The sequence below is a fragment of the Styela clava genome, chromosome 5 (assembly GCF_964204865.1).
Source record: "Styela clava chromosome 5, kaStyClav1.hap1.2, whole genome shotgun sequence".
Classification (NCBI taxonomy): Eukaryota; Metazoa; Chordata; class Ascidiacea; order Stolidobranchia; family Styelidae; genus Styela; species Styela clava.
The window spans coordinates 15,846,301-15,866,387 of NC_135254.1; the positions used below are offsets into that span (position 1 = coordinate 15,846,301).

Below are 20,087 nucleotides of genomic sequence, written 5' to 3' on the forward strand. Positions count from 1 at the left end.
GCTATATGCGGGTGCTAAAACCCGTGGGTTAGGGTTAGTATGGGTTTAACTATCCGTGAAACAAAAAAAATTTCATTGGTGCAATAGCATACAGGTGCAATTGTCATGGGTTCAAATGTACGTGGGTTCAAATGTAATGGAACCATTTTTGTCACCTCAAAGTGGGACGCCTCCGAAGACCATTTCTGTGATTTTAACAACTATAAATTCACCGATTTCAAATTAGCATCTATGGAATTTTTATTTGTTTTGCAGATATTTTAACCCATACTAACCCTAATCCATGGGTTTTCACATTAGGGGCCTACATTTAAAACCATCCTCGCTGCCTCTGGGACGTATGGTAAGTAGAGATGTACCGATACCACTTTTGTCGCCGATACCGATACTGTTCCTATACCAGCTAAAACGGACGATACCGATACGCCGATAATAAAAAAACGACCGATACTGCCGATATTCCGATACCAATACTATGTAATTATTACATCGAGTGTGCAGGGCAGACGGTTTAAAACAATAGTCTTTGGGCTTTATTAATAGTGCATATTATTTCGGATCAAAAAAGAGTAATATATCACGCACATATATCTATATATATATATATATTACTATATTATGCACACTATATTAAGAAGTAGATGTTTGGGATCCAAATGCGTTAATCAATTTAAATGAACTGAGTATTGGCGCTAGTAATTTCGGTGTTCAATTAGAAAACTAATAGAATTCGGCTACTGTTGGTGGTAAAATAAATAAATGTTTCGCCTACATATCGTATGAAACTGATACATTAAGTTACGTGAGCAGGATTTTGTGCCAATATAACGTCATATCTTATATTTTACGCATCGGAACATCCACTAATATTCGATTGATATATTTCTTCATAATTACCATGTAATATTGAAAATTGTAATATATATATATATATATATAAATTTGGCAGCAAAAATACTCAAATTGATTGAGCTAGTTTGGCTAATAAATGGCTAAAACATGTCAGAATCCGATTTCCGTTTCTACAAGCGGAGGTGGGGACGTGCATGGCTCATAGTTCACGATCTATGCAGGCAAAAAATAATTTCAAGATTATTATTCTAACCTATTTTTTAAAACATTCTGTATGATATTGAGAAGCTAAATATATCGGAAATATAGGTCTAAATGTAGCCGATACCGATACATTACCGATACCGATACATCGGTACATCTTTAATGGTAAGCCTGCTAATCAGCAAGATGTCTAGCGTGGCGTAACAAATGTAATTTTAGCAGCTCTCAGTCCCAGATAGCCTTTCGTGGTACACTTCGTTAATTACAAGCAAAATTGAGTTTGTAGTATTATTTATATATTTCATAATACAGAAGTAGAAAGGTCTAATTAGGATTAGAGGATGTTTGAATATAGTGAAACGATTTGCAATATGTTACAAACAAAAATATAAACGAATATAAAGACAGTCACATACTACGGCTTGATCTTCTTGGACCAAGTAGGGGTTCAGTTAAAAAAGGAATTAGCTCGAAGTACATCTCGGAATAGAGGATTTTGAATATTGAAAAACGATTCGCAATATGTCACAAACGAAAAAATGTATAAACGAATATAAAGACAGTGAATATATCGTCGTATAATACGTCTTGATCTTTCAATACCATGCAGTTGAATTGTGTTTCCACTTTCAAGTATGAGCTTTAAAGAAGCATGAAAGTATAAGGCAAGTATATATAATAAATTAATAAGGAAAATTCATATAACCACGTATTTGATTATATGCATATATACTATTTACTGGTAACGCCCAACGAAATTTAAACAATCGTTATTATTAGCCAAATAAAGCGTGAAATGAAAAACAGTACGATAGATCATATACTAAAGATATTAAAAAAAAAAATTGATAGACGTATAAGGGATAGTGATTAATGGCAAGTGATTGCGTTATCACACAAAATGAAATAGTGATATTTGTGAACGAAAGATACGTATTTTATGAGGAATTGAAGTACAAAAACCGGTGGTATGAATTAAATCATACAATTATTAAATTGAAGATTCTTCAATTTGATAGCTTTTCTAGTAAGTATAAATTAATACCAGACATTTATATAAGTATCCGTTTGAACTTAACGTGAAATTCCCAATTTGAATGCTGAAACCGAGAGAAAATATTATTTTTGAGAACACATTTTGCCTATCAACAACATATTCATGAACAAACCAAACTCATGCTTTTTCACTCCCAATCGAAACTTGGTCCAACGGTGACTCCTTTCGAGGACTCGGATCTACAGACAGCGTTGCATCAATAAAGTTTCGATTCTCATATGCTGCAGAATCAGGGGAATTCAACCCACTGCCATTGACTCCATTAAAATTGGACCCCATAGTAAACTCTTTGCCAGCGTCCACATCCGGAAAATCTGTTTCATCGGCGAGTTTATCTTCCTCTGTTTTCTGCTTTTCAGCGTATTTGCTTCTGAAGAATCCGCACTGGGTAATTTAAAGAAAGTAAAGTTTAGTTATTAGTTATATATATTATTAATATAAATTAAACACGAGTCAATAATTTATCCGTTACAGCAAGAAAGATTGCTCATTTGATTTCTGATAATTAGGTTGCGAAAATTGAAGTTACGAAATAACAGGAACGGACAATCTATGTCTATTCTCTTCGTAAAAATTCTACGACGCATTATATTGCGGAGGACACAACAAGACCACGCTATCTGGAGTTCAAAATTTTTCTATAATAATAAGACGTCTGTTGTGAGTTGGCAAGCAGTAAATATAGTATATCCCAACTTATTAGCACTTTTCAAATGAGAATCAAATCTGTAAAAAGTAATTTTTGTACTAAAAATATTTTATTTTGCTGAGGATATAACTAACTCAATAAATGTTATCACAATACCGTTCTTTTTAAAAGCAGTTTCACAGAATATTTTTTCGTATATGGCGCAATTTGACTAGTTCCCAGTAAATTATCATTACCACTTTTGCTATATAATATTTAAGGGCAATTCCACGAATGACAGAATTAAATTGACATGTGAATTTCAAACTAGTATAATGGTTTATTTTTATTACATGCAGAAATCTAGATATATTTATGGAAAAATAGTCGAAAATGAAAAAATAGAAATTCAGTATTATTTGCTATAACACAATGAAAATGCATGAAATTCTAAAGCTATTTTTCATTAGTTGGCAAGGTATTTAAAATTTCATATTCCCTTCTAATTTTAACGGCATACACAGATTAAATTTAAATGGAATTATTTCACAACAATAATGAGGGGGACTGAAAATAATCTGTGAAATTATTCCAAATTTAGGTAAAGCAAATTTCTAAAATTCTTACAATGATTCTCTCGTTGTACGTTTTTATTTAAGTAGTATACACCGCTGATAAATAATAATCAAAGAAGAGGTTTTCACTATACCTTCCATAGCAGAAGAACAATAGGGATGAGTAGCAGAACTCCCCCAGCTGCAGCAACAATATAATACCATATGACGTTTTGTTGTTCCGGTATTTCGATAGCAATGTATTTCTTGACTACTGTCGTTATCTAAATACATTCAGAATAAATTCTATGTTTCGCAGTTTTCGTAAAAACACACGGCAAATTAGTTCATCTGATACACTATAAAATAATTATCGGTAAAACTGTTCAGAAATTTACTAAACTACTATATTGGCTTGGATTTATGAGGAATTTCAAATCTTCGTAAAACAAAGCTTTGGATGTGCAGTGACTAATAATGACCATCGTGCTTTGAAAAGATAGGAATGTTAAATTATGATTTATTCATAAACATTTCATTACATACAAGTACAAAATGCAGTAAATATAAACAAACAACAATATTCATGAAATATAATCGAAAGGCGTCGGGCAATTTTCCAACGTCGACCAACCCCTAATGGGAGTTTCTACCAGGACAGGAAACTCTAGAACAGGCGTCACAATTGCAGTAGAAATAAAATAATATTTGAGTTGTAAGCTCGGTTTTAAGAAGCCTCAAAAATCAATTCCCCAAAAAGTACTAAATAATAAATAACAAGAAAAAAAGAATATCACATTATAAAGCGGATCCAAAATTTTTTTAACAGTAATTAAACATGCGAAATGAAGAGAAAGAATAAGAAGGGCGTAGAGCTAGATATAATTTTCTCAATTTGGTTTTACTTTTTGTTTTAGACAAAAATCCAATCAAATTGTAAGAATAGTACATACATGTATAGTACATATGAACACTTTTTTAGACTACATATAATAGCATCTTCAATAATTTTCACAGAAACATACGAATTTATCTATTCCAATAAAATTTATTACATTTTCCATGACGAGGTGGCTAATCAACTGCAACGTTTACATTTCGCTATCCCCTCACGATAGCACATAAGTCTAATTGAAAAAATGAATATATATGTAAATGTACCTTTTCTGTCTTGATGGTAACGTTTCTTCCTTCGCTGTTTATTATAAGAGGTGAACCAGTAGTTGAAATCTCAAATAAAGTCTGCAGATCAACTTGAGTCTGATTCTGTAGTTTTATTTAAATATAGTAGGGATAATAACGCTTTTGATTCAACATCATGATAAGCGTAAAACGGAAATTAAAATTCTGCAGGACAATTTGATGTTGCAAGTATTTAGATATATTATATACTTGATTACTTTCGTTTCAAGATTGAATCGGAAATTGCAATGTTTGAATATGAATTCAATTGCCGAAGGAATATTCAAAACTTTTACAGCCATTCACAATTGCATACACGGGAACCGTTAACTCACTCCTAAATTTGCTTTTTTTTCTAACTCAATTTATGAAACATTTTTTTATGACATTTGACCTTAGTGTACCTATTTAAGATTCTCTCTTGTTTTTATTCTGTCGGTCTTGCGCACCATCACTCACCCCTTCCATCAACAGGAGTTTAGACCAGCATACAGCTGACTAGTATACAAACCACCAAAGCGCAAACGTAAAAGAAAACAGAGTTTGTAAATTTGCTTACTGTTCCTTCAAACGTAATACTTGACGTCCAAAGTCTGAATTTCGCGTAGAAATTGATTTTGTCGGATTCTCCAATATTTGCAACGTTACAAATCAAGGAATCGCAGGAGTGACCTGGTCCAAAGTCTTTGCAGTTCTGGTGGTAAAACGTCATAAATTAGGTTAGCAATTAAAGGAGAATGTTTGGAACAACCTCAAATTAGTGGTGGAAATCCTGGTATTCTCGGAATGTCGTGATAATTAGAGAATGGACTAATGACCGGACAATAGGCCGTGGTATGGCATATGACTAAGCAGTCCCATCGACTCCCATCTCTCCGTAGATAAATATGTAAATCCTAATCTAGTCATGTACCGTTAGGTTAGTTATTGTTTAGTTTGTGATACAGTCTTTATTCTAACACGACGAACACAGAACAGCAATTTGAAATGTAAATCAAGCATCTACTCTGTACGGGGCATCACAGAATTCTGAAATTTATTCCCTTTTCTGCTTACCATTTCTGAAACATTGATCGCGACATCCGGTGGAGATAAGGTGGCGTATCCTTTTGTTGAGTTGTCAGTTTCTGTATCTATGACGAGATCGTATGAATTGATATTAGACTGTTCACAGATGCAAGTTGTCTGTAACATTGAAAAATAAAACACCAATATCATAATCTTTTATTTTATTCACTTATCTGGCTATTGATGAGTGATTGTTGCGCTACCGGTAGCTTCGAGCTCTTCCAGTCTGTCCCATTTTGCCAAGGGCATCGCAGCGTATTGTTTCATATTTCTAATAAGCTCATAAAAGTTAATGTTTTCACACAGGCTTTATAAATTATGTAAAGTTCAGCTACATTGAATGTAAATAACCATCTTACCGGGTTGTCGACTCCAGCTGCAAATTCAGAGTTACACGAAACCTGATATAAATAAAGAAGAGGTGCGCCAGCATATTTCGACGGCCAGGTTAGTGATATTTGCGATGATGGAATGTTGCTGTAACCAGCACCGGTAATCTGGTAAGAAAAATGTATAGTCTGCATCTTTATTAAGAATTCGCATATAAAAAAGTATATTAACCCTAGGGTTTCGGCCCTGCCATAAATGGCTGATCTGTGTCATAATTTGGGTTTATGGCTAAATTAAATGTATTTTGGGGGGTCAATAGTATTTCATAGTGGTCTGCATGTGAACAAAACCAATTTCAAAACTCAAAATGTTTGAGTTTAAATTACCCATGCTTGATCCGAGTGTTCTTAATTACGGTGATGTCATCATATTTTTTTTATGTATAATTTTTATTTTGCAACAAGGTTAATTTTATTTGTATGAGTATTTCAAAGCTTAAAAATAACCAAATAATCTATTGTTAGTTGAAAACGAAGTATTTTGAACGCGCGAGCAACGTTCTTCGGCTCATAATAAACAAACAAAGATACCAGACAGCACGCGATCAAATGCTCTTCGATAAAACGAATATCACTTCACTTACAAATCCCAGTCTTGTTTTATCTTGAAGGTGACGTATAGCTCTTCTAAAAGAGAACTCTTTCTCTCGCATATCAATCACGTGTCGACCACAGCGTTAAAAGTGAGAAACTTTTTCTCGAAATTTTTTGAATTTTCTCTCTTCTTACTGGCATATGGTCGGACGCATTTACGCTACGTAATGTGGGCGCGTTTTAGTGGAAAGCGACGAAAATAAGCTTTTCAGGGACACATTAATGGTGTCTTTGGCATTTTTGGTTGGTGAAATATTAAAAAAATTATAGAAGGGTGTCAAAATGACCCAGGAACACCAGGGGTCATTAGGTTAACCGAATCTTCAAATTAAATATAAATAAATAATGTATATAGCCTACATTTCTAATTTTGATTATCAAAAATTTGATTATCGCTTACACATATTCAAAAACACCCTTCCGAGATACAATAAGGTTAATGAAGAGTGCACCATAAGTTTACTGTGCTGCAAATATTTCACCTGTCTTCAAATAAACAGCGTGTTAAATATGTGTTATTCTTACTCTGAAAGACATTTCGATGACTGAAATTCCTTCTGATATCTCATCTACAGTAGTTATGTTTTTAGTCGTTGTCGTATAGTTGAATGATATTTCAGGATTGCTGCTTTCTCTGTAGAAAGATGCGAAAGTTAAGTATAATCATAGACTCGTAATGATATCAACTTAATTATTATTAATCAGTAAAAACTCGTAAAAATAGGATGAAGTACCTCCTCAAATTGAAATCTGATCTGTACTTGATGGCAGGCGATTTTTCCCAACTGTTGTCTAAAGTGTTGTTTTCCGTCGACGAATTCAAGCTTCGTATTAAAAGTATTTAGTAGTAACGTTAGTTATTTTAATTTAATAAATAACTTTAAAAAAAATAAAATACGATTTTCTGTCTCACCTTGCATAAGTCGTTATGTTAATTATAAACGCGTCCATATTTCCAGTTCTTTTTAAACTAGAAGCAATTATGTTGAACTCGAAATAACACTAAAAATAAAATAAAAAATGATCGTTTATGATTAATTTCTTGCATTCCATATATTGCTTCGTTTTTTTTTTCTCAATACTCAACTCAAACTTCTACTTATACTTTTTATCCTTGTGCTGTATATGTTAACACTTACCCAAGCTTCAGGAATCATGATGTTTTCCTGCGAATTATATTTGAATGTTTTTGTCGTAAAACCATCTTCAGCATGAATTGGAATACCATATTCAACAACACATGATGGCAGTTCCGGGTATGATATGGAGTTGAAAATCTGAAACAGTAAAACGATATAAAACACTTGAATGAAATATAAACATGTGCGCAATTCTTTATGACGCCATCGCACAAAAAACGAATGCCATAGAGCCACAGATTTTTTTAAAATAAATAAAGGTCATGACCGTCTAGCGAAAAACACAACTTAAACTACTGATAATTTCAGAGCAATTAGTCCAGTAGCTAACGAAAAAAGTGATTTTTTTCGTAACGATAAGTAGAAAAACCGTACTCAACTCAACTTACCGTACTCAAACTAATTTTCGAAGAATAAGACACATTCAGTTTTGTGCCGAACGCATTCTCCCCCACGTTTGTAAAGTTCACACGAACGGTGATTGCTTGAGCAGTGGTTGAAGAATCAATTATAAGGATTTGACCATTTTCAGAGTAATCTTTGCCATCTCTGAAAATAGTGCGATATATGAGAATGCTGTCTTATTTTTGCGCGCCATTACCAAACTATTTGTTGCTTAGTACCTAATTATTTTTGAGCTATTGGCTGAATTTCTATAGGATGAAAATTATTTTTGATATTATTTTAGTCAAGACTTACTTAGTTCATTTAGAAAAACTTTTTGACATTTGCGTATAGCATACTTGCGGAAAACCAATTTTAAACTAAAGATTCCTTCGAGGAAATTGTTCTTTTTATATTTCAATCGAAATGACTGGGAAGTTTTTGAGAAATTTAAAAGATATTTTGCAGACTGCTCACATATGAAATGATGGTAGATTCATTTCTACTCCAACTCTTAAATCATGATTGCAGATATCTTCTTCGCCGCATTGCTTCATAAATACCATTCCTGATGACTTTTTATAGGTCCGTAATCTGTACAGAATTAATTAAGCAGATACGAAGTTACAAGAAAAAGCAAGGTCTACTGCATAGGATAGGGCGGGAGTTTTCGTATTTGACCGTTGAGGAGAAAACGATATAATCATATATACACACCTGTCTCTTGCCTGGTTACAGATCAGTAATTGGAATAACTAAGCAGTCAAAGTTACGAAAACTAGATTGAAACGAGGAACTCAAAAGAGAAGCGCATACACCTCGAGCCAGAATCATTTCTTCGCTTAGTATTTTATCTCATATTTATTGATAAAAGTCAACCGTTGTTTTGATTATTACCAAACCAAGAAATTGGAGGCTGTAGATATCACAGAATTACGCAAAAACACAAACAGTTGAATGATGTTGTAATCAACTCACGGATCTTTAACAGAAGACATTGATGTGGCAACATGAGAAGAAAGTAGATCATACTCAATCTCAGCAACGAGGGTAGATTCGTAGTCGCTGATATTTTTCTGATAAATGAGAGAAAATCATTAAAGTAAAGAAACACTTTGAATGGAAAGATGTCACTTTGAGCAGTGTGTACAGTAAAATAAAAGTGAATAAATACACTTACACTTACATAAATACAGTTTTTCAAATCTCAAAAATAGTGTTAGATTAAAACTATCAATAGAAAGGTAGAGAGTGAACAAACTGCATTAAATTCATGAGCATGCTATTTGATAAAATCAGGTTTCTTCCAAATTAGGGTATTTCAACAATTTTTAATACTTAACACATACTCTCATATCGAATGCATGCATGAAGCACTTGGTTTCCCAGACAGGCAGTGTAGTATTTTTCGTTAATTTTGTAGTTCCTGTACCAGAACTGTACGAGGTTGATCCGAATTCAAGTCTCTTTTCGCTCTCCGTAGTTTTCGCGATATCAAGCGTCAAGTTGTATTCAATACCTATGCGACAACAAAGACAATAATTTAAATGAATTTAAATTCAGGATAAAATTGATGTCCAACAATTCTCCAATGGGACGTCTTTCAAAAATCCTTTGTATTGTTTTCATCCACATTCTACACGATGATAAAAAGGTCTATAACGTTGTATTGATGCTTACATTTTAATTCAAATAATTGTGCACTTGGCAATTTCAAATGAAATGCCATCGATTTGGTATTTCAGGTATCAACTTTAAATTCTCGATTGGGATTTCTTGTCATTTACTCGAACTATCAAAAAAATAATATTTTCTTTTGCATTAAGCAAAATTACCTATTTCCGACTCGATTGAGGTACCGTTTACCGTGAAACAGACTTCAATCGAAGAGCAGTTTGTGTAGTTATTCTTGATGCAGTTGATAATATCGAGCTTTGTTGTTTGAAAGTGTATTGTTGCCCAAATATTTACTATTGGCCGAGATCTGAATTATGACGATATATGTTGAAAATGTAAAAGCAAAAAAGGCTTTGAACATATACTTCACTTCTCCAGGACCTATGTCATATTTTATCTAATGTTGTGTGTGAATAAATTTGATTATTACCTCAAAAGAACAATAGAATCACTTTTTGGTGCTCCAACAAATATATCCGGGTATGAATTTTTATCAATATCAATATTTCCTTGCATGGATTGTCCAAAATATTTTATTGTAGAATCAAATAGAGATGATGCAAGAATTTTCTGAAAAAAAAATGAAAAACTTTTAATAGGGATGTGGTTGGTATTGTCCTGTATAACTGTATAATAAATACAGTTTGACCTGGTATCAAACTACTAGAAACCCAATTTAATTTATTAAACAAACTTAGTGTATTAGTTAAAATGTGAGCAAATACTACACAAAATACTATCGGTAAAGGTTAATTGGACACGTTAGTGGACATAGCAATCGTTTTGTTATTATGTTGTTGTTGTTCTTTGTCACAGAAAAAAATAGCTTTTCTTTTTGATTACTGGACCAATTGCTTCAGAATTTTTAGTGCTCAAGGATTCAATTTTTCACTAGAAGACTATTACTTTTATTTATTTCGAATATTCTAGGTAGCTCTTTGGATTCGTTTTATTGTGTGACAGAAGATGATAATGGTAAATTATGCTACAAATGATTTCGATACAAAACGATTGTAATGCTACAAACCTGACTATACGTTGCTCGCAATCCCTTCTCTGTACCATGATACACAAAAACCGCGCCTCGGCCATCTTCAGCAAACGGAGCACCGATAATAACGTCGTTATACCCATCCAAATTCAAGTCTCCGGCGTTGGTCATTGCTGTTCCGAACCGTCCACCAGGCAAATTGTCACCGTAAAGCTCGGTGGGAATATAAGACCCAGAAGCCTTGAAAAAGATATTGTAAATTTTGGGTCGAATTTTAAGTCAGTGAAAGATCTATCCAGCGTTTAAATCTTTATCTCGTAACGAATCGCTTCCCAAAGGGGGCGCATATGGTATTTATTATAAATGTTTCATTGTTTCTTATTTTGAATGCTGTGTATATATATGAAATGAATCAATAAATTCATTTTACCTTTCCATATTATTCACTTTCTGTTGCGTAGTGCCTATTACGTATGACAATAGAAGTAGACACTCAGCGCCGGATTAACCATTAAGATTAAACAATATAAGCACGTGCTTAGTACACCAAGCAAAGAGAGGCACCACAGAAATTTTTGAGCAAAATTTTAAATAGTTTATCGGTGTTTATCATAATATTACGAGTTCACCAGACGACTCAAACTTCAAAATGTTCGGTTATTTTTCGTCTTTGGGTATCATATTAACCTTCTTTATTAAAACTAAAAACTGAAACTTATTTATTGGACACGAAATGGGCCTATGAGTCGTTTTCTTAAATTGTTGTTGTTTTTTCTTTCTAGTATTCTCCTTGTTGCTGCTTTATTGTTTTAAATTTTTTTTATTTCTTTTCAACAATTGGACCAATGAACTATTTACACTATGTTGCGGTTCCACGATCGCATTTCAACGATCTAGTGGCAGCGAAGTCGGCAGTATACTGTATTTGTATCTAATGGAGTAACGTTTTTGAGTTTTTTAGCTATTCCAACTGGGGTTGGGATCCCGAGATTCAAACCCTTTTTCTAACGTTTTGTGCCTTTATTTTAGTAAACTATCGTTGTTTAAAATTACTCAATTTGCCTTGTAAAAATTACAGGACAATCCCGTTTCCACAGCCCAAATTGCAGGGAATTCCCGGTAAGTTCCCAATAGAAAATCAAAAGAGATGTGAAATCCCATCGTTCTTTTAGAAATTTCCAGTATATTCTACGTCGTCACAAAAGCAGGGAAGTGAAATGTATTTTTAACTGCCATTTCCTTGTTAAAGCTACGAAAATTTATAACAGTGTACTAGGTACCGATAAAATGTCAAACTACAGTTGTGACTTGTATCCTTTGGTATTTCGATTGACGTTGAGACTGGAGGCATGCATCTTCATTGTCACACTCCCTCAGGATTAGAGCTCAACCGATATATCAGCCCGATATTGCGTGTTTGCCGATATATCATATCGGAAGTAAACGGCCGATATATATATCAGCTATATATAACAGTTAAAAAACCTAAAAATGTTCGTAAAAGTCGTTTTATTTACTGTTGGTTGTGATTATCTTTAATGGATAATACACTTATGTGGTTTATTCATTTTATAATTAAATTACACATGAGGGGGCACCAAAGTCTTCAGTGCTTAGGGCACCAAAGGGGCTTAATCCGCTCATGCAGACTCTACTTGCTGCAACTTCGTTAGCTGCAGATTATTTTTGCTGCTGAACCGAGTTTAGCCAAATTGAGCGATTTTTTTAGTATTTCAAAGGAAAATCACGCAGAGATGAAGGTGAATAGTTGACATTTTGCTTTTATTTCTTAGGCCTACATGTATAGAAACTTTGAAAGACATAAAGTACACATTAGCGATCACAAAACTGAGTTTCATTTAAAGCAGCATTTTTTCGTGTAAGTGCGCCGTGGGTTTTTGGCCTGATAATTTGGCGCCGCGCGAACGGGAAGATTGGAAACCGCTGATCTAGAATGGTAATGGACTTTTTGGTATATATTCTTTCCTCGTTTAGTTATTGGTAAACTATATAGAGCATTTTAGAGCCTACTAACTTACCCAGCTCGATGAGGAACTGGCTTTCTGACTAATATAAACAAAAACTCTGCCTTCGTCGTAATTTTGATCAATGTATAAAGGTGAGCCAACCAACAAGTCATCTTTGTCGTCACCATTCACGTCAACAGTCAACAAAACTCCACCGAAATAACAACCAGTATGCATTTTATCGACTGGCGGGGGTAGTATCGTAACGGCATCTTTCCAATCAGTGCTTCCTGGAACAGACTCGTACACGATAACCTAATGTAAATTGAATAACGTTATCAAATTTGGATTTATTTCTTACCGCTGTTAGTATACTACAAATGGCCATCTTGTCTTATACAGCATAGCTTTGCGACAAACTGGTTTTAGACAACAATTGAACCACGTGTGGGTGTGACAATCCATAGAATATGTATACTTTAAAAGGACCTCCTGAAGTATGCGCATCAAGATGGCGCACAACCTGAACTCACGTTGTGTACCAGGTTAGGGTTCAGGTTATGCGACATCTTGGTGCGCATACTTCAGGAGCACCCTTTAAAAGCATGTAATATTAGCCTAATGTGAGAATGACGTATACGGTAATGTGAATATTTATTTCATAGGATATTTTATCGACTACGATTTATTTAACTGCGACATGATTGTCCGAGCGTGGTGCTTGGTTATACTGCATTTATTTTAACTTTTTCGCTTCGCAAACAGTTCACCAGGTATATAGAAGTATTTCGTTCTTACAGCTCCTTCTAGCTTGTATCTTGGTGCTCCAGTTGCTACGTATTCTGTCGAATTGATTCCGTCAAAAAATCCCGTGACAGTGGCGTATCCTGTAGTGACAATAATTGTACGTTGCGACTGGTATTCTGGTAATACTAGCAGATAAATTCTCCAACGAATCAACGTCAAAAGTATTGGTGAGCAAGCGTGTGTTCTCTTGCGTTTTATGTCTTATTTTATGCGTGTCAGCGAGTTTTAAAAATATATCCTGCTATTGTACAGTTTCATGATGAATATAAAACTGCAAGCCTATGACTGAAATTTGTCACCGCTAGCTAGACTATTTAAATCCGCGTCAAAAATTTACCAACCTAAATATGGAGTATCTTCGGTAGAATTCTTCAGAACGTTTTCAACGTTGGAGTAAGGTGAGATATATGGATCTTTATCGGTAGATTTTCCATACTTCATGATGGAGCCAATCCCCTGATACATTCCAACTCCACCAATATATAAAGATCCGTGCTGTAATGGCAATGAAACTGTCATTATATATCCAAATAAACCCATATCTATTCAACAAGGTTAAGTTTTTTGGTGTTAGGCTCGTTGCTACTCGGGGAGTATAGAGTGAAATTGTTTATAAAGATGCACGAATTACATTAATTGAATTGAAATGACTAACCAAAACCCTGAGTAGCCATGCTGGGCGATTCAACGGAGCGGCAATTGAGCGTTTTTAGGTCGGGAAAATTTTTATGAATCTAACTAAACGCACTCACCATACTTGATGCTATCGATGCACCGACTTGTGCATTGTCAATGTCTTTTCCTATTTCACTGATTCCCTTGCGACCTGTCATGATGTCATATATGTATATATATATTTATCAAACAATGTTTCATAAGCCATAACAAGGAAATGACACAATCACAATTTAATTTTCCAGTATATTTACTCTTTCATAATTTATCGGTATAATCTATAAATGAATAGATGCTTATAGGGCAGGGTTCCCCAAACTTTTTGGGCCGCGGATCCGTGTTTGTGAATCTTAGTTTTGACGGGCCCCAAATTTCGACCTGTATTTTGTAATTGCAAAAGACAATAAAATTTTATTTCCCATTTTCGGACGAAATTAACACCGATATTCGTACTCAACGCTCAACCAAAAAGACCCTTGGCTTTTTGATTGAAGTCAATCATTAAGGATCGATCATACTCTTTTAATATCGTTGTGGACCCCCTGTGCAGTCATCACGCACCCCCGTGGGATCGCGGACACCACTTTGGGAAACCCTGTTATTTATAGGTGTCCATAGAGTTTTAAATTTTTTTTTAAATGCAAACAGAATTTATCGATACCATATATACATGGTTTTGGCCCTAATGGATGTATGAAATGAAGAAGAAATACTGAAATAATTACTGATTAAAAAACAACAAATCAGATTCTGACTTCACAACTAAAATTGGTGAAGGGACTTTATGTGGACCCTGCATTACTGATAATTATGGTAAAAGTGAAAATAAAATGAATAACCCTCTAATGCTTCGCTCTTTATGACTGATGTTAAATCTTTAATAATGCCCTGTAAGGCACCAAAGTCGGCAACTGTCAGAACTCTTTCATTTCCAGTCCCTCCGTTAGCAATATTTTGCAGTTGATTCAAAAAATTTTCATAATTTCCCACTCCAACAGCAAACGGCGTTATCATGTGTTTATATTTATCATGCCTGAGAATTAATAAAAATGAATGTTTTACTTTGTTTTGAATAGTCATTGATAGCCTATGACAGGCTGTAACTCTGGTAGGCTATGCCAAAACTCAATTTTGAACACAGTAATTACTTATGTCTAGGTGACTATAAAGGCTCTTTTGTGGAGTTAACTTTGAAACATCGATCAAAACGATATACCACAGATTTGAATCTGTCTTGCTAAACCACTGAGGTATAAATTGTCACAGCTATATAAATTTCTCAGATCATCGACTTACTTGTTTACTCCACTAGCATTGGCTAACTAGCAATCATGGTGGCGTCGAAACTAAAGTTTCAGTAGCCGTTTAGATACATTTTTCACAGATTTTTAGACATTAATGTGTTTTGTGGATTTGCATGCTTTTTGTCAGTTTTTAGTTGTATTTTTGAATTTGGAAATTAGATCAATAACCCGATTTTGCAAAATAGTATACCAGGGCTACTCAACTGGCGGACCGCGGTCCGAATCCGATTTATTTTTCGGAATAACCTGACCCGATAATTTTTGAATTCTGTGTATGGACCTTTGGTGAAAATAGTTGAATAACCCTGCCATAGAGGATGAATATCCAAAACAAAAAGGTGATAAAAGATGATTAAAATCAATTCACCATCCCCCGAGGGAAGCCCCATCATTCGCTTCTCCATCGGTGAGAACCACGACCATTTTCACAGACGTGTCATAGTATCCGGATTTCGAGAATTCCACCTTTGATAAAGAAATATGTCAAAGAGTAAATAATCAAATACAAAATAAAATTTATAAGAATGCTTGCTTGTATTATGTCATACCTCCATTGTTCTTCGCAGTGCATAGTATGTGTACGTGGAAGAGTTTAGATATGGCATATCAGTAATGAGCTCAGTTATTTTTTCAATATTAACTTTATCCCGTAAAGCGTAAGGAATAACAAATTTCTTGGATTCTTCAATTGGGACACTAAAACGAAAAAAAGATTTTGTTAATCATAAATAATTTACGAATTTACGTTTAATTATTCAACTTACGGACTCCACGGTTTATCTCCATTAGAAAACTGTAAAACTTCCGTTCGAACCGCGTCTCCGAAATCATTTATTAAACTAGCTGTTACATTTATCAACCATTGCTTCACGAGCTCGAAATTTGATACACCGATGCTACGAGATCCATCCACGACAAAAATAATTTCAATTGTTTTATCGAAGCATTCTGTCAAAAATGAGGAAGGATTAAATTCGTGTTCTCTCCTTCTGAATACGTCAATTTTATCTTTTTTTTCTCACACTCTACTTTTTCTTCATTCCTCTTTCATAAACTCACTTCTCTTTACCTTATTTCTTTTTTATTACCATAGATTTTCTTTTCTATACAACTGTTTCTTTTATTTATTACGTACTTGATTCATTCCAAACTTTGAATTCCCAATTACCATGTTCGTTTCCAACATAGCAAGCACCAGGTGTGCGACCCGATCCTGGACATTTTTTCTGCCGAAGAGGAGTGCAGACCTGAAGTTAAATATATAAATACAGTTCGACTTTAGCATTATTTGGGTAATCGGAAAATAAACATGTCGTGATATATTGAAAAACAATGGAAAATAAGAATGGTTTTATTGAAGAGTGAATTAAGAGTGAGTAGAGTAGCTAGAAAAGCGATGGGCAGTATTTTTAGATAGTTTCCAATTTCATGGTGAATGACACTTTTGAACCGGAGATGTAAAAGCATGAATATTATTTTAACAATTCATAGTTTAGATATTTCAAATAGAGTTTAACAAAAATCCTCTTTTTTCAGCTTTTGCAAGTTTACCCAAGCAAAGCTGGGTCGCACTAAATGGCGCGTCGCATCCGGCCCGCTAGTCTAGTCCTTTGTCCAACCCTAGTTCCGAGTATCTGATTTAAATGATGTTGGCATCAAGGGTGAGTCATTTCACCTTCACTTCGACTAGAATGCAAAAATTGAAGTGATTAGGGCCGAATCGATGGGATTCCATTTTCTCAAATACAGCTGGCTCCATCATTATTTGCCAGTTTACAACCTCGTTATAAGTAACGGTTATTAGATCGTTACATACTATATTGAAGTAGTTTCAAAAATTAAATGTATGACAGATTTATACATGTTTACCACATAATCCGAGCTGTTTTTCAATTTTTCAATCGAGAGACCGAGTGCATCAGCTTGAATTTTGTGATCTTGTCCAATCTGAGTTCGATCCGTGCTGTCAAAAATTGTTAATTTGGTGCAGGTTGGCGATAAAAAATCTGGCACCCCTGTTGTAAGTTCCGTGCCAACTGTCGTCATTCCCATTGCTGGATTTGAATTTTGAATAATATTTGTTGTTAAAATGATTAAATTTTGACTAGTCAACCAAACTAATGATTCAACAAAATATTCCAAATGATCTAAATAACAAATGCCTAAGTACTAGCCACATCATAATATATTTAACGGAAATCCAGTATGACGGCATAATGTTTTTTTCACGTATATACATACGGTATGTTATAATACTATATATTTCTATATTTTATGTCGAGAAGCGCAAGATTTCAATCGTAGCGGACCATGGTCGATAATTGTTAATGGCACATCACGATACCTTATGTTTAAATATATAAATATAATCTTTGAATGAGAAAAAATTGAAATGAGTTAGCGAGCCTTTTTCAATTTGAAACAATAACTATTTATCACCCCACAACAAAAGTACCGCAATTAGACGTAGTCACACATGCAGTATGTATCATCAATTCCCGGAAAATCATATGCGGTACCGTAACTTACCAGTACCGTACCTGTAGGCCTGATATTCGATTGCGGAACCACTTGAAATAAGTTCAAAACAGTGTGCCCATGAGTAAAAATTAATACAGCGAAATTTTGGATGGAATATCAGATCTAACAGGATTCATAGAAAATTTAGGAATAAATAAAAGTAATAGCTTTCTAGCAAAAAATAATCTTTACCCACTGAAAATTTCAAACAATTCGTCCAGTAAGCAAAGGGGAAAAACAACTCTTTCATAACGATAGAAAGTAACACAATAAACAAACACAATAGCAACATAATACCGAAACGATTTCACACGTCCACTATTGTGTTTCCCCGAAAATAAGACCTATCCTGAGAATAAGACCTAGCCTGAATTTTAAGAATGATTTCAATATAGGCCCTCCCCTTAAAATAAGACCTAGTCAATAGCGCGATATTTTTTTGACCAGGGGTGGGCAACCTTTTTCGGCTCGCGTGCCAAAATCGACTATATTTAATGACAAAATTTTTCTGCGTGCCGACCGAAATTGTCGAGATCTCACTCGGTTGTGGCGTCATAATATATTTCTTTGTAGCCATGTGTCATGAAAGGACAAAAAGAGTTTAAATAAATATCGGATTGTTAACAAACAATATTGAATAAACGGACACAGAGTTTCATCAGATAAGAGTCTTAAAACTCTTGTGAAAGAGAATTATCTCGTTTTGGAGGCCTCACTTGCGTGCCGAATAAATGGGCTCGCGTGCCAGGGGTTGCCCACCCCTGACCTAGTCGATAGCAAGAAATCTCTCCAACACGTTTTAAATGATTAATCTAAAACGCGTGAAAGATGAAAACGTGTTATTTAAGTATAAATGGATATCGGTTTTCATATTTTTTATATTTAAAAATCTCGTAATTCTCTAATTTGCGATTTAGTTGTTGATAAATGAATATAAAAGACATCTCCTGAAAATAAGCCCTAGTGTTATTTTTCAAAAGAAAATTGAAATAAGACACTGTCTTATTTTCTACCGTACTTTGCTACTGTACTTTGCTACCGTACTTTCAAATGTTGTTGTTGTGAACTCGCTGGAACCATACGTTGTTATAGATTCAGTAGCCGCCATTAGACTCGTCGTTGCTAAAGGCTCGCCAACGTACGTGAAGTTGCAAAGAAAAATTGCTCCTGGTGATATAGCTTGATTAACTACACCTGCACGGGGTTGTCCAACGAGTATTCTAGAAACGTAAGTTTTTGCTCGTTTTTGGTAAAATATAGAATATACGTGAGGCCTAGCGCATATTGTGGTTACTAGTGGTACTAGTCTCGTATAGTGGTTATTCATAACCTGGGTACAATTAATCTATTTAATCAGCTCTTTTCAAGGATAGGCATAATGCCAAATTTTGTATGATAACAAAACTTATGAAGATTTTATTTGAGTCTTGCATAAATCGTTATGACGATAATACCAAATTTAAATAATATATATATATATCACGACTTGACGTACCTGGTATTTTACACTGTACACAGGGTATATATATATATATTACATGGTATAAATAAAGTTTTACCTTACTATATTAAATTCTAAAATATCCACAGAGAAGATAAAAAGATCTTAAAATGCAATTTGCTGGTATAGTTACCTCACATTTTCATCTTCTAACCTAACGTTGAACGTGTAGCCAGCATAAGCAGGTTCCTTTTCAGTCGTCCTACTGCTGGCACCGCCATCTCTCATATACAAAGAGAACGTCTTTGTAGTTTCTATGTTGTAAGATGATGCATACTTCCAAAACAAAGCAGCAATAACTATCGTTCGCCCCAACATATTTGCAAAATTAAATATAAAACTACTTTTGCAAAAATAAAGCAAAAGCTGGTTGTGCGTGTATGAAAGAATATCTTAGTTCTACTGTTGAAAGAGTTTGGTCGAGACCATGGATGGAAAAAGTATTTGCAAAGTGAGTCCAACGACAGTAAAACTAGCCTATCAGCTGATTTAACTCGGCTAAAATTATCAACTGGAGGATAATTAAGTTTTAGTCTCACACTCAAAAACAAATGCTGTTCGAAAAATATGCTAATGAGGATTTCACACATGTCG

At 34.3% G+C, this 20,087-nt stretch overlaps 1 protein-coding gene across 1 annotated transcript; it reads right to left on the minus strand.

The window, feature by feature from the left end:
• Positions 1–1,042: 1,042 nt before the first annotated feature.
• On the minus strand, positions 1,043–20,087 carry LOC120344820 (integrin alpha-9-like). Its single transcript, XM_039414133.2, has 29 exons — positions 19,627–20,087; positions 19,037–19,212; positions 17,342–17,526; positions 16,608–16,719; positions 16,237–16,420; positions 16,021–16,168; positions 15,840–15,937; positions 15,008–15,201; positions 14,246–14,319; positions 13,835–13,988; positions 13,485–13,573; positions 12,759–13,001; positions 10,756–10,959; positions 10,159–10,298; positions 9,887–10,035; positions 9,401–9,570; positions 9,030–9,127; positions 8,529–8,645; positions 8,057–8,216; positions 7,668–7,805; positions 7,442–7,530; positions 7,263–7,352; positions 7,054–7,162; positions 5,905–6,042; positions 5,534–5,662; positions 5,037–5,171; positions 4,457–4,561; positions 3,451–3,579; positions 1,043–2,497 (listed from the first exon to the last, which is right to left on the minus strand). Exons 1-29 carry the CDS (start codon positions 19,809–19,811, stop codon positions 2,231–2,233), a joined length of 4,209 nt encoding a protein of 1,402 aa, XP_039270067.2. The 5' UTR covers positions 19,812–20,087; the 3' UTR covers positions 1,043–2,230.